The sequence below is a fragment of the Suncus etruscus genome, chromosome 14 (genome assembly GCF_024139225.1).
Source record: "Suncus etruscus isolate mSunEtr1 chromosome 14, mSunEtr1.pri.cur, whole genome shotgun sequence".
In the NCBI taxonomy this organism is placed as follows: domain Eukaryota; kingdom Metazoa; phylum Chordata; class Mammalia; order Eulipotyphla; family Soricidae; genus Suncus; species Suncus etruscus.
The window spans coordinates 90570234-90596823 of record NC_064861.1 but is presented as its reverse complement, the minus strand read 5'-3'; the positions used below and the strand labels follow the sequence as shown (position 1 = coordinate 90596823).

At 53.2% G+C, this 26590-nt stretch overlaps 1 protein-coding gene across 1 annotated transcript in view; it reads right to left on the bottom strand.

Annotated features, from left to right (window-relative positions):
• Positions 1-6854: 6854 nt before the first annotated feature.
• The window catches only part of SAE1 (SUMO1 activating enzyme subunit 1), a 61564-nt gene continuing 41828 nt past the window's right edge, over positions 6855-26590 (bottom strand). The window contains exons 7-9 of the mRNA XM_049787296.1: positions 15755-15899; positions 9060-9129; positions 6855-7210 (exon numbers count right to left, since the gene is read on the bottom strand). Coding sequence (XP_049643253.1) covers positions 7118-7210; positions 9060-9129; positions 15755-15899 — 308 coding nt within the window. The 3' untranslated portion in view covers positions 6855-7117. The remainder of the gene's footprint in view (positions 7211-9059; positions 9130-15754; positions 15900-26590) is intronic.

Below are 26590 nucleotides of genomic sequence, written 5' to 3'. Positions count from 1 at the left end.
GCATAGCCAGGAGTAACCCCTGAGCGTCACGGGGTGTGGCCCAAAAACCAAAAAAAAAAAAAAAAAAGTAGGTTCATTGGAGCCCGGTTTTGGTCCTGGTTCCTGGTCTACCAGAAAATACCAGGAGAGGCCCAGAGACTAGTAGTGGTGGTCCAAGTTCCCCTCAGTTCCCCAAAGAGAAGGCTTCTGGGACGGTTGTGGCCGTCAGATGGACCCAATGGTCTCAATGCTGGGTGGTAAGTAGACAGAAAATGTGTTCGAGCAGCCTATCCCACACCAGTGTCAAGAAGGGACAGAGGTTGGATTCCAGCTCTGCAAGCCCTGGAGAGATGCCTGTGGGAACAGGCACATCCAATGGTGCTCTGGGCTTACTCCTGTCTCTGTGCTCAGGAATCACTCCTGGAGGTGCTCCAGGGACCATATGGGATATTGGGGGAGGGGGGTTGTACCTGGGTCAGCCATGTGCAAGGCAATACCTGCTGCCTTATTTTTTCTTTTTTTTTTTGGTTCTTGGGCCACACCCGGCAGTGCTCAGGGGTTACTCCTGGCTGTCTGCTCAGAAATAGCTCCTGGCAGGCACCATATGGGACACCGGGATTCTAACCAATCACCTTTGGTCCTGGATCGGCTGCTTGCAAGGCAAACACTGCTGTGCTATCTCTCCAGCCCTGTATTTTTTCTGTTTTATCTAAAAAGATCAATTTCAACACCTTTGAGGCTATTCTCACTGATAATAGAAATCAGGGTTGCCCCCATTTTTTCTGGCATTTTCCTTTTTATATTTTTGTCACAACCAGTGATGCTCTGGGATTACCCCTGGTGTTGTGCTTGTGATATTGGTGATTACTCCTGGGCATTCCCCATCCACAGCCAGCATTCAGCCTGGTGAGCTATTTCTCTAACTCCTCCCTGGAATTTTATAGATGTTGTTTCATGCTTTTTCCTTTTCTGATGAGAAATCCAGGATGGTCTGAATCATGGTTCACATTTGTAACTTGTTTTTGTCAAACTGCTTTGAAGATTTTTCCCCCTTCCTTTTTCATTTTTGCATTGACTAACAAATAGTTCTCTTTCTTTTTCTTTTTTTTTACGAAAGTTTACCAAGATTATTGTTATTATTTCGTTTGGGGGCCACACCCAGTAGTGCTCAGGCCTTACTCCTGGCAGGCTCAAGGACCTTATGGGATGCCAGCAATTAAAGCTGGGTTGAATGTGTGCATGGAAGTGCCTTACCCACTGTATTATATTTCTCCAGATGTTACTATTATTTTCTTTGAGGAAAGGGGTGATTCAATTTATGCCTGGCTCTGTGGTTGGAGGGTTTTAGGGGGTCGTTTGTAGTGAGACTGACTTGGGGTCAGATGTATAGAAGGCAAACGCCTTACCTGCTTTACTTTCTACCCCCTCCCAAAGTTTATTTTTCGGGAAATTCCCATACAAGGTGCTGCTGAGGACGTTCTCCTGGTTGTGCTCAGGGATCACTTTTGGCAGTTGTTGGGGGAACCTATCTGGTGTCATATACTGAACTGAGATCAGCAGCGTGCAAGGACAAGACCGTACCCCTGGTACTATGTCTCTAGCCCAATTTTATTTTGTTGTGGCCCTCTGGTTCTGAACTCAGAAATTACTCCTGGAAGGCTTGGGGGATCATATGGGATGCCAGGAATCGAACTAAGGCTGGCCGTGTGCAAGGTAAATGCCCTCCTCATTGTGCTGTTGCTTTGGCCCCCAACTCTTCTTGGCATTTCTTCTTGCATGCAAAGGGGATGGGACTGGGGTCAACTGCATGCAAGATAGTATTCTCTCTCTAAAACTAGGCTTTCCCTTTTTATTTTTGGGGTCACATCTGGCAGTGCACATGGTGGGAACACCATTCCCCAGCTTGATCCATGGTTGTGGGACCATCTGGTGTGGGAGATTGAACCCTGGACTCCCACCTGGTTAACAGTGCACTCTTAATCAGTTTTGAAATTCTGCATCACCTCCTGTGCATTATCTACTCTAAAGAACGAGTGAAGTGCTCTCAGTACTCCCAGCTCCAGCTCTTGAAGGAAGAGTCCACACTAGCTGAGGTGAAGGACAAGTACATTGGGAAGTCTGCTGTCTGTCTGGAGCTATCAGTCCTTTCCCAGACCCCAAAGCAAACTAGTTCAATGTCATTCCGGAAGGAGAGAGCAGAGGGTTATCTGAGCCATTGGCACTGGATGGTCTGATAAGGCTTTCCAAGAGGAGCAGGAAACAAAAACCATATGGAGAGCTCGAGAGTAAAGGAGTTTGCCATGTTTCTTTTTTTTTTTTTTTTGTTTTTTGGGCCACACCCGGTGGTGCTCAGGGGTTACTCCTGGCTGTCTGTTCAGAAATAGCTCCTGGCAGGCATGGGGGACCATATGGGACACCGGGATTTGAACCAGCCACCTTAGGTCCTGGATCGGCTGCTTGCAAGGCAATCACCACTGTGCTATCTCTCCGGGCCCTTGCCATGTTTCTTTGACTGACCTGGGTTGAGCTTGCCAGGAGTAAGCCCTGAGCACCCATGGTATGGTCCCCAAACCAAAAACACAGCTATTGGGGCCGGAGCAATAGCAGAGAGAGGAGTGTGTTTTGTTTTGCATGAGGCTGATTCAGGTTCAATCTCAGCATCCCATAGGTTCCCCCCCACCCCAAGCAAGACAGGAGTCATTCCTAAGTGCAGAGCCAGGAGTAGCCTTACCAGGTGTGGCCACAAAACAAAACCAGTCCCTGACATCTATAAAAAAAAAAAAAAGGGGGGGGGGCGGCAAGGTGGCGCTAGAGGTAAGGTGTCTGCCTTGCAAGTGCTAGCCAAGGAAGGACCGCAGTTCGATCCCCCGGTGTCCCATATGGTCCCCCCAAGCCAGAGGCGATTTCTGAGCGCTTAGCCAGGAGTAACCCCTGAGCATCAAATGGGTGTGGCCTGAAAAACAAAAACAAAATAGAGAAAAGAAGAGTCCAGAGAGATAGCACAGCGGTAGGGCATTTGCCTAGCACACAGCCAACCCAGGACAAATGGTGGTTTGAATCCTGGCATCCCATATGGTCTCCCGAGCCTGCCAGGAGCGATTTCTGAGCACAGAGCCAAGAGTAACCCTTGGTGTGACCCAACAACGAAATAAATAAATAAATAAATAAGAATATAATAAAAGAAAAATAAATAAAATTAAAAAAGGAAAGAGGTTGGACCACAGTGGTAGTATTCAGGGATCACTCCTGGCAGAAATTAAGGAACCAGTGGGGTGCCTGGGATCAAATGAGGGGAGCTACCATACCTCTGTACTATTTTCTCTGGCCCCTACAATTGATTGTTGCCTATCATAGAACCATGAACTGGGATCAAATCCTATTCAAAGAATGCCTTTGTTGGGGCCAGAGCGATAGCACAGCGGGGAGGGAATTTGCCTTGCATGCAGTCGACCTGGGTGCGATCCCCGGCATCTCATACGGTTCCCCAAACCTGCCAGGAATAATTCCTGAGTGCCAGAGGGTCTGGCATAGAAATTAACAAACAAAAGAATGCCTTCATTTTCTGAACCCCCACTTCACCAATGGGTTGACTTAGGTGGTGAGTTTGGGCCACACAGCTAAGGGGGCAAGTCAGGATCTGCATCTGCAGGATTTCTGCTCCTTTGCCCAGGACCAGGGGAGGTGGCAGTGAAAGGCAATCTCACTATTAACATACACAAACCAGCTCAGGTTTCCCTGATTCTCACACTAAACCTTCAAGTGGCTAAGATGGAGCAACAGTCTGTTTTGTGGGGAGCTGAAAAAAAAGAAAAAAAACAAATAAACCTTGGCCTGGAGAGATAGCACAGCGGCGTTTGCCTTGCAAGCAGCCGATCCAGGACCAAAGGTGGTTGGTTTGAATCCTGGTGTCCCATATGGTCCCCCCGTGCCTGCCAGGAGCTATTTCTGAGCAGACAGCCAGGAGTAAGCCCTGAGCACCGCCGGGTGTGGCCCGAAAACCAAAAACAAAAAAAAAACAAAAAAAAAACAAACACCTTGGGCCGGGTGGTGGCACTAGAGGTAAGGTGCCTGCCTTGCCTGCGCTAGCCTAGGACGGACCGCAGTTCGACCCCCCGGCATCCCATATGGTCCCCCAAGCCAGGAGCGACTTCTGAGCGCATAGCCAAGAGTAACCCTTGAGCGTCACTGGGTGTGGCCCAAAAACAAAAACAAACAAAAACAAACAAACAGAAAAACAAACAAAAAAAAAACCTGCCTTTGCCTTTCTGGTATAGTGTACAGACCACTCTCGGCAGGGTCCCCCCAAAACTAACACTGGGTCTGCAAAAAAGCAAAGACGCCGGAGTGAGTTTTCAGTTGTCCAGGGTGAACCGGAAACTGTGCTCCGGGGTCAGGGGGGAAACAGGGTCCATCCAGGGCCTGCATTGCTTTCTACCTCCTTCCTGCACCTCTTCCTTCTTCGGGAGGCAGTTTGTCGTGTGCAGCATGGGGTTCTGGTTCTAGTTCAACGGATGGGAAGTACACCGAGTAGGCAGGGCAGGCCTGGTAATGAAGAATTCATGTTGCTTTACATGGGGTTGACCTGGGTCCAATCCGCAGCATCCCACAGGGTCTCCCGAATACTGCCAGTAATTCCTGAGTATAAAGCCAGGAGGACACCCTGAGCATCACCGGCTCCAAAACAAAAAAGCACCCTAAAACACAAAGCCGCTTAAAAGGCGCACACTGCAGTTACTTCAATAGATACCCACACTCACCATCCCCAATTCAGAGGCCCTGGTAGGAGTGGCATGCACCCCTGAAAAATGACGGTGTGAGGCTGTCTGCACACATCCTCAGGGTGTCATGTTGAGGACTAGGAGGAACAGCACTGGTATTGGGGCTCCACATGATAAGTGGTGAGTTTGGCTCCAAACTTGCCAGAGATAGCAGGTACAGGGCTGGAGAAGGGCAGCCTGGCTTCCCAGGGCCATCAAAGTGTCCTTTCCTTTCAGCCCAGATGCTCAGCTCTCTCCTCATCTCCTGGGGTTACAGCCCCTTTCCCAGGCTGCAGAAGTAAGGAGGGCTACATTTTTATTCTAGTTTTGGGCCACCCCCTACGTGGGACTGGTGTCAAGTTGGGCAACCTGGCAGCAAAGCCTGTGCTCAGCTGAGTTGCTTCTCTGGCCTAAGGGCCATTTTGGGGTCCGTAGGGGGCTAGGTCACACCAGCTGATACTCACGGGTCACCCCTGGCAGGAATGGAACTTGAGCGGAACCTGCAGGGAAGGTTCAGTCCATGTCACTAGATGCTAATGACCACAGCATGAGAAGCCTGGGATGAAGGAAGGGGCATAAGATGGTTCTTGCCTGGGGCTTCAGATCCCAGCGCCCCTCCCTGTCTTCCCCGTTCCCAAGGGTTCCGCTGCCATGACTCATTTGCCACAGGAGGTGCAACGGAGTGGGAAAAACCTGGAGCAGGCTGACAATGTTCTGGATTGTTCTCGGCGCCCCCTTGTGACCAAGCTCTCACATAGCAGCAGGGAAGGGCGGGAAAGCTGGAGAGGCCCCCCCCCTTCCCAGAAGTTTTTGGGAAAAGGGGACACACCTGGCAGTGTTGGTCAGGGGGCACCATGGGATGCTGGGATTGAACCTGGGTGGCCTTGTGCAAAGACAGTGCCCTAGCAACTGTATTCTCTTTCTAGCCCTTCAGACCTTACTTTTAGGGGTGCGGCAGGACTGAAATCAAATTGATGATCAACACTCTTCCGGAGTGACTTGAGGGGAGCATGCAAGTGGGGGGTGGGGAAAGGGAACAGGCAGGGGAAAGTGTGGGGCAGGAGCACAGCTTTGAGCACTGCTGGAGTGGTCCCTCAACACTGAACTGGTGTGGCCCTAAGCCCCGAGCCCCAAACCAAATCTGGTGCTCTGCTGACAAAGACCCCCCCCCCCCATCATCACTCCAGCCCCATCAGCCTGGGATGGGAAGGGAGGGGGCAGTTGCTGAGTATTTCCAGCTGGAAATGAGGCTGCTGGCCTCCTGGTTTATCCAGGACTGTCTCATCACTAGGCACCAGATTGGGGTGGGATGGGGTCAACACCCAGCAGTGCTCAGGGGTCACTCAAGGTGGGCATTGGGGGCGCAGAGGGTGTTAGGGGCCTCCTCGTGTAAAGGCTGCTGAGCTGAGCTGAGCTGAGCCGCGCCCTCTCTCCAGCCCGCAGCCACTGCTGGAATGATTCAGCAGGCGAGAGCACTGAAGCATGGAGTCAGGCCGCCTGCTACCTTGCTCAGGAAACTGGTGGCAGAGGCGAGAGGAGACCAAGGTAAGTCGTGACCAAGCGTCTGTGGTGAAAGCAACCAACTGGTCCCTTCACTTCTGGGGCGAGGAGGCTGCTAAGGTGGAAGAAAAACAAAATCGAAGACAAAAACTTTATTTGAAAAAACGAAAGCAATGTAGAAATACTAGAAAACAGGAACAGCTGTGATATGGAGGGGGACAGGATGACCCACCAGCCCCCCCCAATGCTCCTCGAACCCCAGCCCGGCGGAGCGTCCAAAGGGGGCCTGCCCCGGCACTGCGGCTGATCGAGCAGGAACCGGCTTTCCCACTCAGATTCAGTTGCAGCATCTTGCCCGCCTGCCCACAGGGACCCGGGACGTGGCCGGCTGGAACTCGGCTAATCCTAAACTAAACTTGAGCGTGCTCGCTCGCCAGAGGCCACCTGTTGTTTTGCAGAATCAGGGCCTCGGAGGAAGCGCATTCCCCGGCTTCCCTCTCGCGGGCACCTGTCCGTCCTCGCCAATGGGCCACCGACGCTTCCAGGGCCCACTCCCTGGGGGGTGCTGGGGGAGCAGGGATCACCGCAGGGACGTGGCAATGAGGCCCGGGTGGGGAGGGGGAGATGCTGGGCGGGCACAGGAAAGAGAGTCAAGGGTTGCTTGGGGGATGGGCACGCAGAGGATGGGCAGGCTGGGGCTGGCCAAGGCGTGTGGCACCGGGCATCCAGCCTCGCTCAGCTGCTGCGGGTGCCAAGCAGCCCGTCGGAAGAAGCGCCGGCCATGACGTAACCGTCTGCTGGCTTGGAAAGGCCGGGTGGGAGAAGCAACGGGGTCACCAGGCACACCACAGACCACACCTCCAGGCTGCCAGGACTGGGGTTCACTGGGGGCCAAGGCACTCCACAACCCCATTCCCCTTCATGCCGTCGAAGAAGAAGAAGTTGTTGTGAGGAGGGTCCCTCTGGGACAGAGCCTGGGGAGGAAATGGGGGAAAAGTCAAACACCTTAAGCCAGGCCCCAAATGACAGCAGCATAGCAGCCCCTCGCCCCGTTGGGCGATTGCACCAACAGGCCAAGCAGTAAAATCTCTGGTGCTCAGTGTCCCCTGGGTCATGCCCAAAGATGCTCAGCCGGGTGTGGTGTGAATTTGTGGACCACTCCCGGGGTACTCTGGGCTTGCTCCTGCCTCTCCTGCTCACCATCAGAGACCCTGCTGGCAGCTGGCAGCCTGGGGGTGAGGGCAAGCAAGTGGGGGGACGAGGCAGCAGGGCTGGGGTGAGTATGGGGCAAAAGGTAAAGTGCTTCCCAAACAAGATGGGCTGCGAGGAGATTCCAAACACACCCAGCAACCAAGAATGCGGGCGCTGCGGCCATCTGGGATAAACAGAAACGGAGGCGACAGCTGGGCGGCCGGCCGGGTGGGCAGGGGGGCTGCACCGCTCGAGGTCAGCGCTGGGACGCTCGAGGCGGGTGCACATGGGGTGGGGGTCAAGACCACCTGCGCCGCCCCCACCTCCAGCCCACACCACCCAGTGGGCGAAGACAGGAAGAGCCGAGGGGTTGGGGGAGCTGCTGCCAGGCAGGGTGTCAGGATGCGGGGCAGCGGCAGGGCATGATGGCCAACTCGTGAAGAGCACAGGCGCAGGTGTAGGGAGAAACGAGATCATAGTGCCACCACACGGGGGCTTTCCGGCCTTGGCCAGCAGGAAGGAGGGGTCCCCCACCCCCATGGGTCTGTCTATAGCCCAGCCACACCCTGATGGGGCGCAGGATGGGGAATTTTCCAGCCATCTGGGCTAAGCTGGTGCAAGAATGGAATTGGGGTACCAGGGTGTGTGTTCTTGGACCACCTCACTGCCAATGCCACCCCAAAAAAAGGTTTTGGGAAAGAGAAGGATCTGGAAGAATCCTTCAGAGGTGGAGCTGTGAGAGCCAGCAAGTTGTCTCCTGGGCAAGTATCAAGGAAGACAAAGGAAGGAGAGCTGGGCTTAAGCTTGACCTTGAGGGGCCGGGTAGGTGGCGCTGGAGGTAAGGTGTCTGCCTTGCAAGCGCTAGCCAAGGAAGGACCTCGGTTCGATCCCCCGGCGTCCCATATGGTCCCCCCAAGCCAGGGGCGATTTCTGAGCACATAGCCAGGAGTAACCCCTGAGCATCAAACGGGTATGGCCCAAAAACCAAAAAAAAAAAAAAAAAAAAAAAAAAAGCATGACCTTGAAGAGGCAGATAACCTTCAAGAAGCAAAAAAAACAGCTCTAGCAGGGAAACTGAGTTCAGGGCCTGAGACAGGCTCCAGGGCTGGAGTGCTTTGCATGAGGGCACCTCAGATTTGATTCCTGGCACCACCTGAAGCTCACCTCAGCATTACTAGGAGCAAACCCCCAGCAGTGGGTAGGGAGAAGCCATCAAACACTGCTGGATGTGGCCCCAAACCAAAAGGAAAGAAACAACAGAGAAAATAGTGCCAGTTGGGAGAAGGACACATCAGGGGCTGAGGGAGTGGGACCATGAAAAGTGCCTGCGTGCCCCCCCCCAGACCCCCGTGAGCCTCCATGAGGGTCTGGCAGGGAAGGAGGGGCAGATGTCTGGAGCTTTTTTTTGGGGGGAGGGGTTTGGGCCACACCCAGTGACGCTCAGGGGTTACTCCTGGCTATGCGCTCAGATCGAACCGCGGTCCGTCCTAGGCTAGCACTGGCAAGGCAGATACCTTACCTCTAGCGCCACCGTGCAGGCCCCAGCTGTCTGGAGCTTAAGGGCACAAACCCAAGACTCTGGCCTCCATGAAAGGGGCCACCAGAGCCTGGTTCCCCACAGGGACCATATACCTTCACGATCTCCTGGGCCAAGATGCCGCCGACCACAGCACACACTGGGACCATCTCCGAGAAGCAGAACCTACAAGACAAGATAGGAGACTTGGAGCCCAGAACACGCAGGGATGGGGCACCAATCTGACAGCCACTTCCATCCCAGGCACCCCATGGGGTCCCCCTGAATCCCCAAAGAAGTGATCCCTGAGCGCAGAGCCAGGAAGCAGTCAGCCTTGAGCACTGCTGGGGTGGGCCAATCCCACACCCCCAAACAAAACACGTAAAAACAACAACAAAAAAGGGGGGGCTGGGGCCAGTGAGGTGGCACTAAAGGTAAGGTGTCTGTCTTGCAAGCACTAGCCAAGGAGCGTGGTTCGATCCCCCGGCGTCCCATATGGTCCCCCAAGCCAGGAGCAACTTCTGAGCACATAGCCAGGAGTAACCCGAGCATCAAAACAGGTGTGGCCCACCCCCCCAAAAAAGGGGGCCGAAGAGATAGCACAGCGGTAAGGTATTTGCCTTAGATGCAGAAGGACAGTGGCATCTCATATGGTCCCCTGAGCCTGCCAGGAGCGATTTCTTTTTTTTTTTTTTTGTGGTTTTTTTTGGGTCACACCCGGCAGTGCTCAGGGGTTACTCCTGGCTCCATGCTCAGAAATTGCTCCTGGCAGGCACGGGGGACCATATGGGACGCTGGGATTCGAACCGATGACCTCTTGCATGAAAGGCAAACGCCTTACCTCCATGCTATCTCTCCAGCCCCGCCAGGAGCGATTTCTGAGCATAGAGCCATGAGTAACCCCTGAGCGCTGCCGGGTATGACCCCCCCCCCAAAAAAAAACAACAAAAACAAAAGGGCCTGAGAGATACTGCACAGCAGGCAGGGCATTTGCCTTGCATGCTACTGACCTGGTTCATCCCCTCATCACATATGGCCCTGAGCCTGTAAGAATGATTCCTACACAGAGCCAAGAGTAAACCCTGACTCCACAGGGTGCGGCCCCAAAACAAGACCAAGAACGGGCAGATAGGGCCAGATAGATCCTAAGAAGCTGGGTACTGGGCAAGCTCCACCAAAAGAGGGTGTGTGTGCTCCGTTCAAATAATCTTTTCCTCCTGAAGGAGCCGGGGTTCGGCACCACAGTGCACCTGTCAAGCGCCACGGTGCACCTGCCAAGTTTCCTTTCTACGCTGACCTACATCAGGGCCTATGTGCCCCACTGCCCGAGCCGTGATCACCGCTTGCTCCTGGCTCAGAGCCCTGTGACCACGTGCCCAGGCTGGCCACCTGGGAGGCAAACAGCACCTTCAGCTGCACTCGCTCCACTCAGCCCCTTCCTACAGAACACGCACAGAAGCACACGGAGACACCCCCACTCCCATTCACTGGGGAAACCAACCCAAATCACTGAGATTTAACTAAGCTCCTACTGAGCTGAGGCAGGGAAGGGAGGTGGGGACAGACAGCCAAGGTCAGTGTGGTGGGCGCCAGGGGGCAGTTCCTCCAAAGGTCAAACTCCTTTGGGGCTGGAGCGACAGGACAGTGGAGAGGGCGCTTCCCTTGCTTGAGTCTGAGCTGGGCTTGATCCCCAGTATCCCAAATGGTCCCCAAGCCTCAGCAAGATTGATCTCTTAGTGCAGAGCCAGGAGTATGTCTCAAGCATTGCTGCGTGTGGGAAAAGAACCAACCAAACCACCACCACCACCACCACCACCAACAACAACAATAAAAAAAGATTAAAAAAAAGCTATGCCTGAGTGTCTGTCTGGGCCATCAATTCCATGCTTGGTCCTCGCCCATGAGAACCTGTTGAACATGTTCATACAAAACCCATGAATGCGCACAGCACTGCCATGTCCCAAAGCTGGAATCAATCCCAATGAACTTCAGCTGGGGACGCAACTACTGCTGCCTCTACCCCTATCCAGGGGCTGCCCACTACCACACAGACAACGGACAAAAAGACTAGGGGAAAGCAAACCTCGAAGAGCAAGCGGAAGAGTCAGCAGCAGAGGGAAGAGGCCATGAAGCAAGCACCCAGCCATGGAGCTGGAAGCTGGACCGTGGCAGCTCAAGGTATAACATTACAACAAACCCCAAACACACAAACTCTCGTAGCGCTGGGTGACAAAGAATCTGCTTCACTACTCAGTCCCGAAGCCAGAGCCAGAGCCAGAGCCAGAAGTAAGCCCTGGGTGCCAAATGACCAAAAAAGGGCACTGGTGGAGCCGGAGAGATAGCATGGAGGTAGGGCCTTTGCAGAAGGATGGTGGCTCGAATCCCGGCATCCCATGTGGTCCCCAGAGCCTGCCAGGAGCCATTTCTGAGTGTAGAGCCAGGAGTAATCCGAGTGCTGCAGGATGTAAGATCCCCCCAAAAGGGCACAGGTCTTGCATCCATCTGACCTGTGTTCAATCCCTGGCACCTCATATGATTCCCCAAGGCCACCAGGAATGGTTCCTAAATGCAGATCCAGGAGTAAGCCCTGAGCACTGTTGGGTATAAGTCTCCCCTTTTCCCAAAAACAGGAATTGGAGTGACTAGCATGCAGAGGTCATGGGCCCCAATCTTTTTTTGTAAAGGGGTTAAAAACCCAGAGGTGCTTACTCTTGGCTCTGAGCACAGAAGGGTGTGTTATGCTGGGGATCAAATCCAGTTTGACTGTGTACAAGGCCCCTATTTATTTCTATAGGTATTTTTCTTTTGGGGGGGGGGGGTCATACCCGGCAATGCTCAGGGGTTACTCCTGGCTCCATGCTCAGAAATTGCTCCTGGCAGGCACGGGGGACGATATGGGATGCCGGGATTCAAACCAATGACCTTCTGCATGAAAGGCAAATGCCTTACCTCCATGCTATCTCTCCGGCCCCTATTTCTAAATGAAGCAAAATCATTTCAACTTTGGGCCCGGAGAGATAGCACAGTGGCGTTTGCCTTGCAAGCAGCCGATCCAGGACCAAAGGTGGTTGGTTCGAATCCCGGTGTCCCATATGGTCCCCCGTGCCTGCCAGGAGCTATTTCTGAGCAGACAGCCAGGAGTATCCCCTGAGCACCGCCGGGTGTGGCCCAAAAACCAAAAAAAAAAAAAAATCATTTCAACTTAAAAAGTTTGCAATTGGGGCCAGAGTGACAATGCTGATCTGGATTCGATCCCTGGCATCCCATATGGTCCCTCAAGCCTGCTAGGAGAGATTCCTAAGTGCAGATCCCCGAGCAACAACCCCTGAGCGCTGCTGGGTGTGGCCCCAAAACAAGTTTTCAGTGTGAGGGGAGAGAAACTTATAGATGTTCCAGAGAGAACATAGGTTCTCCATCAGGGAAAAAACCCTCAGCCTGATCCTTTGTCTCAGCACTGCTGGGAAAAGCCTCCAAAAACTTGCACCATTTTCTATTGTCTTTGCTAGGAATGTTACAATAAACAAATATTGCACTTTAAGGAAGCCCATATGCTGATCCTATGTATGCTAGAACATAAAACACATAAGTAGACATGCTATTAGAGCTGGAGAAACATCACGAGTAGGCATTTGCCTTGCATGTGCCAATGTGGGCTTAACTCCTGGCATCCCATATTGTTCTGAGTCCGCTAGGAGTGACCTGGAGAACAAAGGCAGGAATAAGCCCCGAGCACCATCGAGTAGAGCCTAAGCATTAAAAAACAGGGCCCGGAGAGATAGTACAGCGGCGTTTGCCTTGCAAGCAGCTGATACAGGACCAAAGGTGGTTGGTTCGAATCCCGGTGTCCCATATGGTCCCCCATGCCTGCCAGGAGTAACCCCTGAGCACCGCCGGGTGTGGCCCAAAAAACAAAAAACAAAAAAAAGAATTAAAAAACAAACTTAAAAACAAGAACCAGAGGCCGGAGCAGTGGCGCAGCAATAGGGTGTTTGCCTTACACACTGCTAACCCAGGACATATCATGGTTCGATCATGTCCCATATGATCCCCCAAGCCAGGAGCGATTTCTTTTCTTCTTTTTTTTTTTTTTTTTTTGGTTTTTCAGGCCACAACCGTTTGATGCTCAGGGGTTACTTCTGGCTAAGCGCTCAGAAATTGCCCCTGGCTTGGGGGGACCATATGGGACGCTGGGGGATCGAACCGCAGTCCTTCCTTGGCTAGCGCTTGCAAGGCAGACACCTTACCTCTAGTGCTACCTCACTGGCCCCAAGGAGCGATTTCTGAGTGCAAAGCCAGGAGTAACTCCTGAGTGTCACTGGGTGTGGCCCAAAAACAAAACAAACAAACAACAACAACAACAAAAACCCACCGAGTGTGTATATATATATACTGCACAAAAGCAGAGCACGTATGTGCGTGTGCGTGCAGCCCAGGATTCAAACCCTGGCACCAAAACAATTTTTTTTAATGTAAAAGATGAATGGAAGAATGATTCCAATGCTATATTTTGTGTTACATATATTTCATCACAAAAAAGGTTTTTTTTTAAAACAGAAGTTACATTCCATAAACAAATCGTGAATGTTTATGATAAATGTTTAGACTGGCGGGAAGCGATAAACAATTTCAAAGCCTGCCAGTGCGGTAATGGTTAAGTCAGCAAGTACATCGCAGACAATGAAGCGATCGCGGCGCTTTCTGACAAACAGCTCCGCGCCGCGCAGACAGAAGGAGGCTCTGGGATGGGGCGCATGAGCTCATTCTGACACGGAAAGCGAAAACCTGCGAGTAAACACAGAGCAAAGTCTGCGAGGCTAGACCCATGTTGGCAGGGCCTCCTCACTGACGGGAGAGGAGGGAGCCCGCTGCCCTTTCCCACTCGCTGGCAGCGGGCGTCTGTTGCTTTCAGCATCTGAAAAGCAATCAAGCTCTCAGCAGAGAATAAATGAGACGGCAGAAGGACAGAGCGAGACAGAGCGAGCGGAGCGATGAGGGAGACAGGGACTTGTGCACAGTCTCCCTCTCAAGTGAGCACCGAGCTCGGAGCTGGCAGCGGACGGATGAGCGGGAAGCTCAGCTGCCAGACGGCAGTTCATTTCCTCGCCGGCACCAGCCCGATCTCCTCCCAGGCGCAGCCAGGCTTCAAGAGGCCACTACACGCCTCTTACTTAAAGGGCGGGCGGCCAAAGGGCCAGAGGCGGGCGAAGCAATCTGTGGGGCAGCGACCTGCGACACCCCCCAGCCCCCGGCCCAAACAAAGGCACCTCGGCTGCATGCATGGTTGTGGCCTGGAGCCTCTCATAAGTGCTTCCCTCACCGAGACACACAAGGGGTTAGACAGAAACCCCAGCCCGCTACACTGTTGGCCCAAAACTCTCCGGGTCCTAAGCTGCCTGTTCCCAGCCCCGGGCTCAGCAGGCAGGACACAGAGGTCCCCAGCCCTGCTCCAAGGCACCGGTGTGTTTGTTCGCCTCGCCAAGTAGTAGCACAGGTGCTTTCTGAGCGGTCGTGTCCAGGAATACCCAAGCACTTCAAGGGGTGCCTGCGACAATTGGGGCTGTGTGGAGTTGGGACTGGTCCTCAGCTTTGAGGCAGGACTCGGACACCTGGCCCACTGGGCTTGAACTCTCCAGCCCATCCAAGACCAATCAGAAGGGGACCTCTGTAGCTCCCACCAGGCCTGGTGCCAAAAAGCTGCTTGGTACAGAACAGCCACCGTTACTGCTCAAATGGGCAGCATAGCCAAGCAGTTCTGGGAGCCCTCAAAACACTCCAAGATGGGAACGAGCAGATGGCTCAGCGCTACTGCAAGGACTCACAACCTAGTCATCACTGGACCTTTTCATTTTTTGCCACACCAGCAGTGCTCTAGGGGTTACTCGTGCATCTGGTCTTAGGGATCATTCCTGGTGGTGGTCAGGGGATATAACAGGTGCCGGGGATCAAACCCAAAGTTGAGTCAACTGTGTGCAAGAGAAGTGTCCTCCTCTCCCCACTATACTCCAGCAGTCCTCTCCACTAGACTTTCACAACCAATTCTTTTCTTTGGGCCACCCCAGGTGGTGCTCAGGGTTTACTCCTGGCTCTGAGCTCAGAAATCGCTTCTGGCAGGCTTGGGGGACCATATAGGATGCCAGAGATAGAATCTTGGTCAGTTCAGATAGGCCACACACAAGGCAAATGCCCTACCGCTGTGCTATCACACTGACCCCACACAATCAAACTTTTTTGTTTTTTGTTTTGTTTTTGGGTCATACCCAGCAGCGCTCAGGGGCTACTACTCCTGGCTCTACGCTCAGAAATTGCCCCCAGCAGGCTCAGGGAACCATATGAGATGCCGGGATTCAAACCACCATCCTTCTGCATGCAAGGTAAATGCTGTGCTATCTCTCCGGCCCTACATACAATCAATTTTTTTAACATCAGTGCCTGCGAGCAGGGCTGGGACAGGGGCTTCCCTATGCTGTTCAGGCTCAGCTAGACCAGCCAGAACATGCATCTGGCGACTGATGGTTCTATCCTTCCTGTCTGTTTCTTTCCCATTCGGTCACTTGTGCAATTACACCCTCGTGCACACAACGGCATGAGTCCGTGTAAAGAAAAAGCGGCACAGCAGAGTCTGGGCAGGTTTCCCGCTGTCCTCAAGTCCGAACTCCAGAGACTCACGCCTTCTCTCAGCAAATAGGACCTGCACCCCACCCGTCACTAGTGCTCACCCCATAAGAGAACAGGGGTCTGTGGGGAACAGACAGCGTGTGATCAAGGATGTCATCCCAGGATTTCCGGTGTATCCACGGAGGCTGAGACCAACCTGACAAAGTCGTCCGTCAGCAGGTCGGGGCGGACTCCCAGGGCGTCCAAGACATCGTTGCGAATCTGGAGCAGCAGCTCTGAATCTCCCCGGAAGCTCTCGGAAGCCGGGTCTCTGCCTTTATCTGTGCGGAACTTCAGGAGCACTGGCCAGGGGAAGTGAGGAGAGGGCGGTTCAAACAAGTTTTTACAACTGATCTTTAGAAGATGCTGAGCACTAGATTTTTTTTTTTTTTTTTTTTTGTTGAGGGAGCAGGGCACACCCAGCAATGTCTAGGGATTCCTCCTGGTGGTGTTTGGGGGACCACATGGGATGGCAGGGTTTGAACCTGGGCCAGCCACGCACAAGGCAAGTACCCCCACCCCCACCCCCGCCATCACTCCTGCCCAAAGCTAATGCATTTGAAATGTTCCTCACTTGTACAGAAAGGGAATGTTCGCCCCTAATAGTGTAGACTAAGAGCCCTGAATCCAACTAACAGGATAAGAGGAGGCAAGTGATTGGAGCCTACTGTGGTGAGGCGCAGTTAGTGGGGGCGAGTGTGCCAGGAGCAGGAGCGGTGGCAGAGGCAGGCTCCGGCCTGAGAGCCATTTGGGCCAGGAAGGCCACACGTGGAGATGGGCAGGACATCACAGACAAAAATCTCAGTGGACAAGAGGCGTAACCCCCCAGAAACAGATGTCAGGGGCTGGTGGTAAACCATATTCTTTGGTGCCTGCCAAGTCAAGCCTCCTTTCATTTTCAAGAGCACAACTCCTGATCCCCTGCATTCCACCTGAACCCCGGTAGCCTGCACCCAACACCATCACCACTTCCCTGTAAACGCTGCCGGAGAGCTGCTGGAATAAAAGTAGGCATTTGTCACATGAAAGCGCGGAGGACTGGGGTAGGGTGGGGTGTCTGGCATGGAAAAAGACAGCAAAAGTGGCAGCTGATCCCTGGGCAGACAAGGAATCTGGAAAGCTGCTCGCGCAGCCATAGAGAGGGTTGCAACCAATGCCAGGACTATTCCCGTCCCATTCCCCAGCTCCAGGGACAGAACAGGTGATGGCGGCAATGCCAAGCCCAGGCTACCCCTGCAGGAAGGGCGCAAGGTGGCTTCATTTCTGGGGTCCAGCCTCTTGTGCAATCCGCCCTTTTCTGTGTCACTAGGACAGAAGCTCCAACTGTCACACTGGAAGGCGAAGAGACTGTTTCAGTCCTCACCACAAGTACTTTCTGCTTTGGGTGAGAAAACGCAGATCTTGGAGCAAAGCAGAAAGCCTGACAGTAACAGACCCAAAGGGGCCTGAAAGCAGCTGGTTTCTCAGGCGTTGCCCCTGCGTTGCTGCTCTTGGTCGCTACAATAAGCCTAAATCGAGAAGGTGAGCTCCATTCTGCTGCTCTTCCTGCTCGAGGGAAGCAGCGAGTGCAGACCTCTGGGGCCAAGTGCCAGGCACTCCAGGAGGGAGACATGCCAGGTCAGCCCCGGCTTCACAGGTGGCTGCTTGACCCCGCCAGAGTGCAGGAGTGCGTGAGGCCATTAGGAATGCAGCCCCGAGGACAGCAAGTGGCCTGGCGCTCTGCCCCCCATGCGGCCACTTTTGTCTGACGCGTTTTCCAGATGGGCCTGCCCCCTTCTAGCGATTCGCGTCAGAGCTCAGCGGGAAGAGAGGGGGGTGAGGGCCCCAGAAAGCTGCCACAGTCTGCAGGGAAGGGCCCTCCAGCCTCAGCAACAAGGGGGTGCGCAAAGGAGAATCTGGGCGGTCAGCAGCTGGGTCTCTTGCCGGGTGCTGGTGCGTCCGCCTGGACCAGGGCGGGCAGGCTGGCACCATCCGGCTACCTCCCTGACCACATCTGAAGTTCTCTCGCGGACTCTGGGAAGGGGGCCAGGCATCCGGCCACGGAGCTGTAGCAAGGCAAACAGAAGCTGTATTTTCCCCTTTTCCTAATGTCAGCATTCCAGTGAGCCGGGAGGAGGGCCGGGGAGAAGCCTCAGAACAGACCCCAGCACAGTGCCTATTAAATCTGCCTTTTTGTTCTGCCTTCTGCACCCCCTACAGTACTCCCCAAGTGTTGACTCTGCATTTCTGAAGCGCACCTCTCCACCCATTTCCAGATTAGAAAACTCTTCTGTCAAGATCAAGCATTGTCAGAGATGGCGAACGGCTCTGCTAAGCGATGACTCATCGACTTGTATCAAAACACAACACAGAACTGGAGCCCCACTTCGATTAACCCCATCAGAACTCTCTTCAACTCGCTGGCATGGGCCAGGCATAATTCCTGGGCCCAAGGGAAGGGAGAAAACGGCTGGCCTGAACGAAGAGGGAGAAACTCCCAGAAGAATAAGGGCAGGTGACAAAATCACTATGTCTTAGGAGGAAAAAAAGGAAGAAAAAATTCATTCACTTGACCTCCAATTTAATTTGAATTAGAGGATTTGATTAGAGTAAAAACAGTGCTTAGAAACAAAATTATTCATCCACAGGATTTTCTCCTATACTTGTTATCTCTAGTTACTGTGGGCCCGACTTCTGGGGATAGCCTGGGATTGGGCTCTGCTCATGGGTTAATTTCTAAGAGCATCAAGACAGAGTACAGCCTGCACACCCCAAAGTCTGGAAACAGCCCAGGTCCATTCACTAAGGCTGTCTGGGCACTGCTGTGCAGGGAAGGGGTGAGCAGAGGCCTAAGGGAGGAAAGGGGCGGCCTTGCACTCCTGGTGCCTGTGGCATGCTGTCTGACCACTCTTTGGGCCTCTCAGAGACAGCTCTCGAGCCACAGGCCTGGGCCAGAACTCTTCTCCCACTCACTGGGACCTCAGAAGGGACATCGTTGTGCCTCTGAAATGGGACTAGCAAGAGCACGTGGAAGACAGGGTGTAAAGACAAAAAGAACAAATGCAGGAACCAAGCCTCCTAGCAAGTAGGGTGTTTCCTCGACAGAAGACCCAGGTTGGATCCCTGGCACCCCATATATAGTCTCTCCTAAGCCTCACCAGGAATGACCCGAATGCTGAGCCCTGAGCACCGCTGGATGTAACCCCAAACCAAGAAAACAAACTAATGTTGGGGTTACAGCCATAGTGGGTCAGGTGCTTTTTGCCACACTGACCCAGGTTCAACCCTTGGCCCCCTGTGCCCTGCCAGGAAAGTGTAGAGTCAGCAGTAAGTCCTGACCACGGCTGGGTGTGACCCAGAGATTCTCAGGAAAACAAAACAACTCCCCCAAATAACTTGTGAACAGCCCCTAGGCTGGAGCTGGGAGCAGTAAGAAGTGTCCAGCAGAGAGATGACTTCAAAATGTCCCCTGAAACCAGAGCAGCCTCCGTTGAGTCCCGGTGACCTCTGTCCTCCACTAAAACTGCATCTGTGTCCCCGCCGTAGTCTGACCCCCGCTGCTCCAGCCTTTCCAGCAGTGCTTGGTGTCCTGGATCCTAATGCAACTCCAGATGGCGGTTCTGGGGTGGAGATTCTAGAAGGCTCCTCCACTGTTAGTCTTCGCACTTCACACCTAGCTCAGACCTAGCCCGGGGCAGCTCCACTGTCTCTGTCCGTTGGGTGACCTCAATGTTCAGGAACTGAGGAAGTCACACACGAGGGCACAAAGGCTCATGGCAAAGTGAAACAAGGTCCTCATGAGCTTCCAAGCAGGCTTCATCATCTGCCCATCAGATCAAAGGTCATTTCTCCAGAATTTACTGGCACGACAGAGACAGGGCATGTGGCCCAGGAGGAAGACCAGACACTGCTTCTCCCCTTCCTTCCATTCTCTGCCCAGCCTGGCTCCCTAAGCTCTGCTCACACCTATTTCTTTCCATTTTTTTTTTTTGGGGGGGGGTGAGGTGGTCACACCTGGCGGTGCTGAAAAATCACTCCTGGCAAACTTTGTCCTCCCCGCTGTGATATTGCTTCGGCCCCTCACGCCTGCTTCTCATGGGAACTGGTAGCTGGGAAGAGCGTGTGCGCGCATGCAGAGATTCCTTTTTGATTCCCGCCACTAACATTTTCGGAACCCATGCTGAGCTCCGCTGGGACCCCCAGAAGCCAGCCAGAGTACCACCAAGCCTGCCCTTGAAAGTGCCCCTTACATGCAAGCTGTCCCCTGTCACTTGTAATCTGTGACTCTGGGATAGTGGCAGAAAGCGGCTGATGGGAATGGACAGCACCGTTTCTCAGAAATGGCCCAGCCACAGGGTGACCTTTTTGCTTACCAAATTCAAGCTCAAGCTTTACTCAACCCGAGAAAGGGCAGCAGGACGGGCACTATCGCCCAGACCAGGGGTGGGGTAAGGGCTGGGGGTGAGGTAAGGGCTGGGGGTGAGCAAGTGCAAGGAGCCAGCAAGAAGGTGGGGCCATATACGATGGTGTTTCCTGGCTGTGCTCAGGGGACCATATGTGATGTTGGGAATCAAACCAGGGGACTGACCCCCGTTACTTATGTGCAAAGACATTCAGTGATGCTCAGGCTGACTCTAGGAGTGTCAGAGATATAGTAAAGGGGTTGAGGATGCCCTGGTTTGATTCCCTGGTACCACCTAGTTCTCTGAGCAGTCATTGCTCCCACAGAACCCCGTTCTCCCTCAACAAAACCTCCCAGCCCCATCTCCCACACATAAAATCAGGTGGAAACTCCTGGTTAGTAGGTAGGCTTCCAACTGACAGAGAGAAGGGGAACAATTCTAGACTGCAGAAACCAAGGGTGCGGGAGAGGGGAGCAGGCTAAACTGGGGACCCCAGTGCACAGTGTCTCCTCACGGGGCTGCTGACAAGCCCGCTCCATTCACATGTGCCCTGCAGGGTCACACGCAGCAGGGAGACAAGGGCTTTTCTCTGACCCAGCACTTGAGCGGCACATGACCGGACTCTGGCATCTGGTGCTCTCTGTCCACCGCTCTCACCGAGGGAAGATGGCACCAGACATTCCCGTGACTGTCTGACAAAGATGAGAGGCTTTAAACAAGAATCACAGCTGAGCCAGGGTCCCAAGCAGCTCAAACCCAGGCCAAAGCCAGGGGGCGGGAGGGGTTGGGGGCCAGCAAAGAAAGCCAGGCAGGTTCCTGACAAGGGTGCCCATTATTACAAGTGTGTGTGTGTGGGGGGGGGGGGAGGCACACTTCCATCTGCAAGAGGGGTGAGGATGACAATGTCTGGGGCTCTCGTCAAGTTGAGAGCTACCAAATAACACAAAGCGATTGTTGGTCAAACCAAGAATAAAAGCTGAGAGCTTGGGGGCCGGGCGGTGGCGCTAAAGGTAAGGTGCCTGCCTTGCCTGCGCTAGCCTTGGACGGACCGTGGTTCGATCCCCCGGTGTCCCATATGGTCCCCCAAGCCAGGAGCAACTTCTGAGCACATAGCCAGGAGTAACCCCTGAGCGTTACCGGGTGTGGCCCAAAAACCAAAAACCAAAAACCAAAAAAAAAAAAAAAAAAAAGCTGAGAGCTCGAGAGATGTTTGCCTTGCACGTGGCTGACCCAAGTTTAATCCCTGGCACTCCCATTTGGTCCCCAAAGCACTACCAGGAGTAAGCCTTGAGCACTGCCAGGAATGCCCCCCCACCCCCCAAAAAAAAAAGAAAGAAAAATAAATTAAAAAACTGAGCACTTCAGTGAGATACTGTGGCCAGGAGAGGCGTAACAATTTATGCCTGGTGACTCCAGACAAATGAACTGGCCTCAAGCAAAACGCTCTTCCCCTGTGTAGCTGGGAAGAGCTGCAGGAATGAGGCTGGGAAGGCGTGACCCCAATGGCTAATGCTACCCCATATGTCTGGCTTGCGCCAGCGTTACGAGACATGGTTGTGTCCAGCTTTCCAGTCAGGAAAGGGACAGAGGTGTGGGGACAGAGGCTGGGAGGTCCCTCACTAACTGCAGTGAGGCTCCCTCCATGCTGGTACCGCCAGGCAGAACCTTCCTCCTTTCTGAATGACTGTGGTCTGCCTTCTCCACGCCAGTAAGAGTGGTACTCCCCCACTTCCCACCCCCACCCAAGATAAAAACCACTGACTTTTTTTCTCCCTTCCTACAAATTATTTTTAATCCTCTGTGGTCACGACGCAGCAAATCAACAAGCACTCAGCTGCTGCCCATCAAATGCCAGTGCCCTATGGCTGTCTCTGCCAGCACAGCCAAGGGCAGTCCCAGGGACAGACGCCAGACCTAAAGGAAGGGGGCTTTCTTTTCTTTCTTTTTTTAGGGGAGAGGTGAGACCACACCTGGCAATACTCTGGGGTTACTCTTGGAGGTGCTTATATTCCAGGTAGGACTAAATGGGATGTTGGAGGCCAAGCCTGAGCTGGTGGCGTGCAAGGAAAGCACCCTCCCCTCTGTACTCTCTCTGAGCCTGGTGAGGATTTATTCAGATCCAAAAGTTGTCCCTAAGTGACAGAGAAAACTTAATGGGCCGAGCACAGGCTTTGTTGGCAGAAGGCCTGGATTTGACCCCTGATACAAGGTCCCCTGAGCAATGCCAGAAGAGACTCCCAAACAGAAACTGGGAGCAGGTCCTGGGTGCTGCCTTAAGTGGGCCCCCACCAAAGTTGTGCCAGGTCCACCGGGAGGTGTCCTGCAGCCGGCTCCCAGGTCCATCTGACAGGAGCACAGCTGGATGCTCCGAGCTGCAACTGTTTGACCTCGGGCAAGCGCCCTGCCCACTGGACTCTCTCCAGCTTCTGCGTTTGATTTTAATCCTGCAGCCACACCTGGCAGGGCTCAGGGAACAACACTGGGGATGCCTGGGAGACCATGAGTGCTGGGAGCTGAATTCCAGGCTACAGCCTTTAAGCCTTCAGCCCTCTTCCTAGCCTCTTCATTAATCTCCTCCTTTACTGGGCCACACCCCAGTAAAAGTGCTTCAGGGCTTACTTCTCTCCAGGCTCAGGGGACCATAGGGGATGCTGGAGACCAAACTCAGGTCAGTTACATGCAAGACAAGGACCCTATCCGCTACACTATGCCTCTCCCCCAGTAGGTTTCTCAAAAAAAGGTTCTGGGCCAAAGGGATAGAACAGAGGTTTTGCACTTGCTTTGCATGAGGCAGACCCTAAAGCACTACCTGAGAGGAAGGAGGAAACCGTAAGTGTAATACTCCCCTCCCCCTCAAACAGGGCCCCTCTTCTATGGCACTTGCTGCTTTCCTTCCTGACCTGGCAGATTCCTCAGGGGCCTAAAATGTTCACAGATAAAGCAGATGCCAACTCCCCCTGGTTATCCCAGCCCCACCGTCCCTTCCCTCTGTTGTCCCATGTTGGAGGGGGATCCTGTCAGCACGTGTGACAGAGGGTGTTGGGGTCAGTCAGCCTCATGCCTAAGAGGCAGGCATTCCACCAGTCAGCTGGGGTTGTCTGGATCCAATTCATCAAAGCTCGAACTAAAACATCTGAGAGCCGCCCTGCCCTTTCGATTTATTTTATTTTTATTGGGGCACACCCAGCAGTGCTGAAAAGGTCATTTGGTGTCAGGGACCAAACTTGGGTTCCTGCAAATGATGTGAGCCGTGTCCCTGCCCTCTTTTATTTCTATATCCAGGATTCACACACTTGGTTGCGAAGGGCAGGGGTCACATCTGTTGTGGTGCCAGGAGTCACAGTGTCAGTGCCAGGGGCTGAACTCATGGATCCACACCCTCAGAGCGGGCACTCTCTGACTCACATCTCGGCCCTGGAACCGAGTTTTCAAACGCTCCAGAAGGGACTGTGAGAACCCATCAGTTTGTGAAACCACTGGCTGTAAAACTACGAGCCCCAACTCACTGCAGGGTCCTAAGGATCCCTTCCAGCTCTGCCTGTGCAATGCGCTCACCTCCTTTCAAATCTTCAGCACCCACCCTTTCAGACCCCGAGAGGGCACAAGGCAGAGGTAGGTGCTTGCCTTGCACGCAGCTGACCCACACTTGCTTCTGAGCCTAAGCACTGAGCAAGGCCAAGTGTGGCCCCAAACTAACTAAAATCAGCCCAGGTGTCGCCCTGCTCCGAGATGGCTAAGCCTTCAATTCCCTGAGCTTTTGTAGCAGCTTGCTTTTGATAGTAGAATAATTCACACGTATCAAAAACCAGAACAACACGACACGACAGCTTTCTCAATAGCCCTGTTCCAGATCTCCTCCCAAGGCGGAGAACTGTCTTTTCCCACTGGCTAAAAGACGAGTTTTCCTTCCTCAGATGATGACTCCCAAGCATGAGGTCTAGCGCTGAGCAGGTGCTCAGAAATGCCTAGTCCCAGACCATTTCCAGTTTTAATTCCATGGTTCAAAATTAAGTATTTTTCCATGACTCATCAGGGCAGACCAGGCAACTTGAGATTGCCAAAGACAGGATGGGGAGATGCAGCAAAGGCTGGAGCGATGCTTTTGCACGTAAGAGCCCTGGGTTCAAATCCTGGCAACACGTGGACCCCCTAACACCTAGCTGGGAAGAAACCAAACCCCCTTATTCCTATTCCTATTACCACCACCACCACCACCACCACCACAGTAAGGTTGTCAAATCTTTCTTCTCTAAGTATTCTTGTCTAGAAATGAAGTCCATTTCTTCCTGATCTGGCCCAGACCTGCATGTCATGTTCTTACTCACGCTGGTGAGTGAATGCTGTTTCCATACTAGACTGGCTATTTTTAGCATTCCTGTTATGATAAACTCACAGTAACCTCAAAAAGAACAAACCAAAGTTAACTTTTCTGCCACAGGAAACCAGCTCACGCTTCATGTTTTGCAACATGCCTTGGGAGAATAATAAAAAGATGAGACCTTTTGCTCGGAGATGGTGAGGCCAAGTTTTTAGATAGTGGAAAAATGCAGCAGGAAGCCTTCAGTCTGGCCATTATCTGACTAAATAAACTGGAAAAACACTCAACACCCAAACAAGGCAAACACACGCACAGGGCCAGTGGGCCAGCTGCTTCCCCAACAGGTTCAGACCGAAGCCACAGCAATGCCTACGTGCATGGGGCGCACGGGAGCCTGAGGGGAACCTGGGGTGGGAGGTGAGGACCCAGGGTCATTCCCTTGCACCTCCTACCTCATCCACTGCTGTCCCCATGGCACTTCCACTGGGATCCCTGGCACGTTTGGCTGATTCCCCCAGCGAGTGCCCCGAATCAAAGTGTGTGAATTCCCAGATATCAAAATGAGAGGAACAACAAAGGGAAGGAAAGGGGAGAAGGCTGCTTGGAAAGGAGAGATAGTTTAAAGGGCTGGAGCACAGGACTTGCATGTGGAAGACTGAGGTGAGATCCCAGGACCTCAAGTTCCCTAAGCACCATCAAGTATGAGTTAAGAAAAGGAATCTGGTGCCCGGAGAGATAGCACAGCGGCATTTGCCTTGCAAGCAGCCGATCCAAGACCAAAGGTGATTGGTTCGAATCCCGGTGTCCCATATGGTCCCCCGTGCCTGCCAGGAGCTATTTCTGAGCAGACAGCCAGGAGTAAGCCCTGAGCACCGCCGGGTGTGGCCCAAAAACCAACCCCCCCCCTCAAAAAAAAAGAAAGAAAGAAAAGAAAAGGAATCTGGGGCTGAGAGATAGCACAGTGGTAGGGCATTTGCCTTGCATGCAGAAGGACAGTGGTTTGAATCCCGGCATCCTATATGGTCCCCCATGCCTGCCAGGAGCAATTTCTGAGCACAGAGCCACGAGTAACCCCTGATGCCGCTGGGTGTGCCCCCCCCCCAAAAAAAAAAGAAAAGAAAAGAAAAGAAAAGGAACCTGAACCCAAAAGAGACCAGAAGACTGTGCATGGAGCTGCCCCAGGGACCCGAGCCCCACAGCTGGGCTCCCAACTCAACCATCCTCACCAGCAATTCCCAGGACAGCTCAAGCTCAGGGAGTAGCAGGCACATGCTCAGATGGCAAAAATCACGATCTGGGAATTGGCATCAATTTCAACTTGCCACAAGGATAGAGGTTCCCAAGACAAATCAGGGTTCTGCACTAGGTTCTTCTGACACTCAATGTCAGAGAGTCAAAAGCACACACTGGGCCCGGAGAGATAGCACAGCGGTGTTTGCCTTGCAAGCAGCCGATCCAGGACCAAAGGTGGTTGGTTCGAATCCTGGTGTCCCATATGGTCCCCCGTGCCTGCCAGGAGCTATTTCTGAGCAGATAGCCAGGAGTAACCCCTGAGCGCCCCGGGTGTGGCCCAAAAACCAAAAAGCAAACAAACAAAAGCACACACTGTGTCAGGCAGTGTAGCCCGAGGACACCCCTTATCAGGAATTATCCCAGAAACTCTGCTGAGAGAATGTGGGTGGTATTTTGGGGCCACCCCAGGGTCTTACTGCTGGTGGTAATTAGGGGACCATGCAGCATCTTATCTCCTATACAAGCACTCTAGCTCCTCTACAAATTTTGTGTTTTGGGGGTCACACTTAGCAGTGCACAGACCTCACTCCTGGTGAGGTTTGGGGAGACCTTATAGGGTACAGGGAATCAAACCCAGGCCATCGCATGCAAGGCAAATACAGTATCCACTATCACTCCTGGTGGGCTCAGAGGATCACAACCAGGCTGGGCATGTGCAAGGCAAGTTAAGTGCCCTCCCTGCTGCTGTACTATCTCTCAAAGCCTCTTTAGTTTAATTTTGTTTGTTTGCTTGTGCCATACCCGGTGACACTCAGGGGTTACTTCTGGCTATGTGCTCAGAAATCACTCCTGGCTTTGGGGGATGATATGGGATGCCAGGGATTGAACCCAGGTCCATCCTGGGTCAGCCGAGTGCAAGGCAAATAAATGCCCTACTGCTGCGCTATCGCTCAGGCCCCTGTTTAGTTTAATTTTGAGGCCAACATCTGGAAGTGCTTAGAACCATTCCTGGCTTGATGCTTGGGGATTAGACCCAGGATCCCTACAAGCAAAGCTTGCA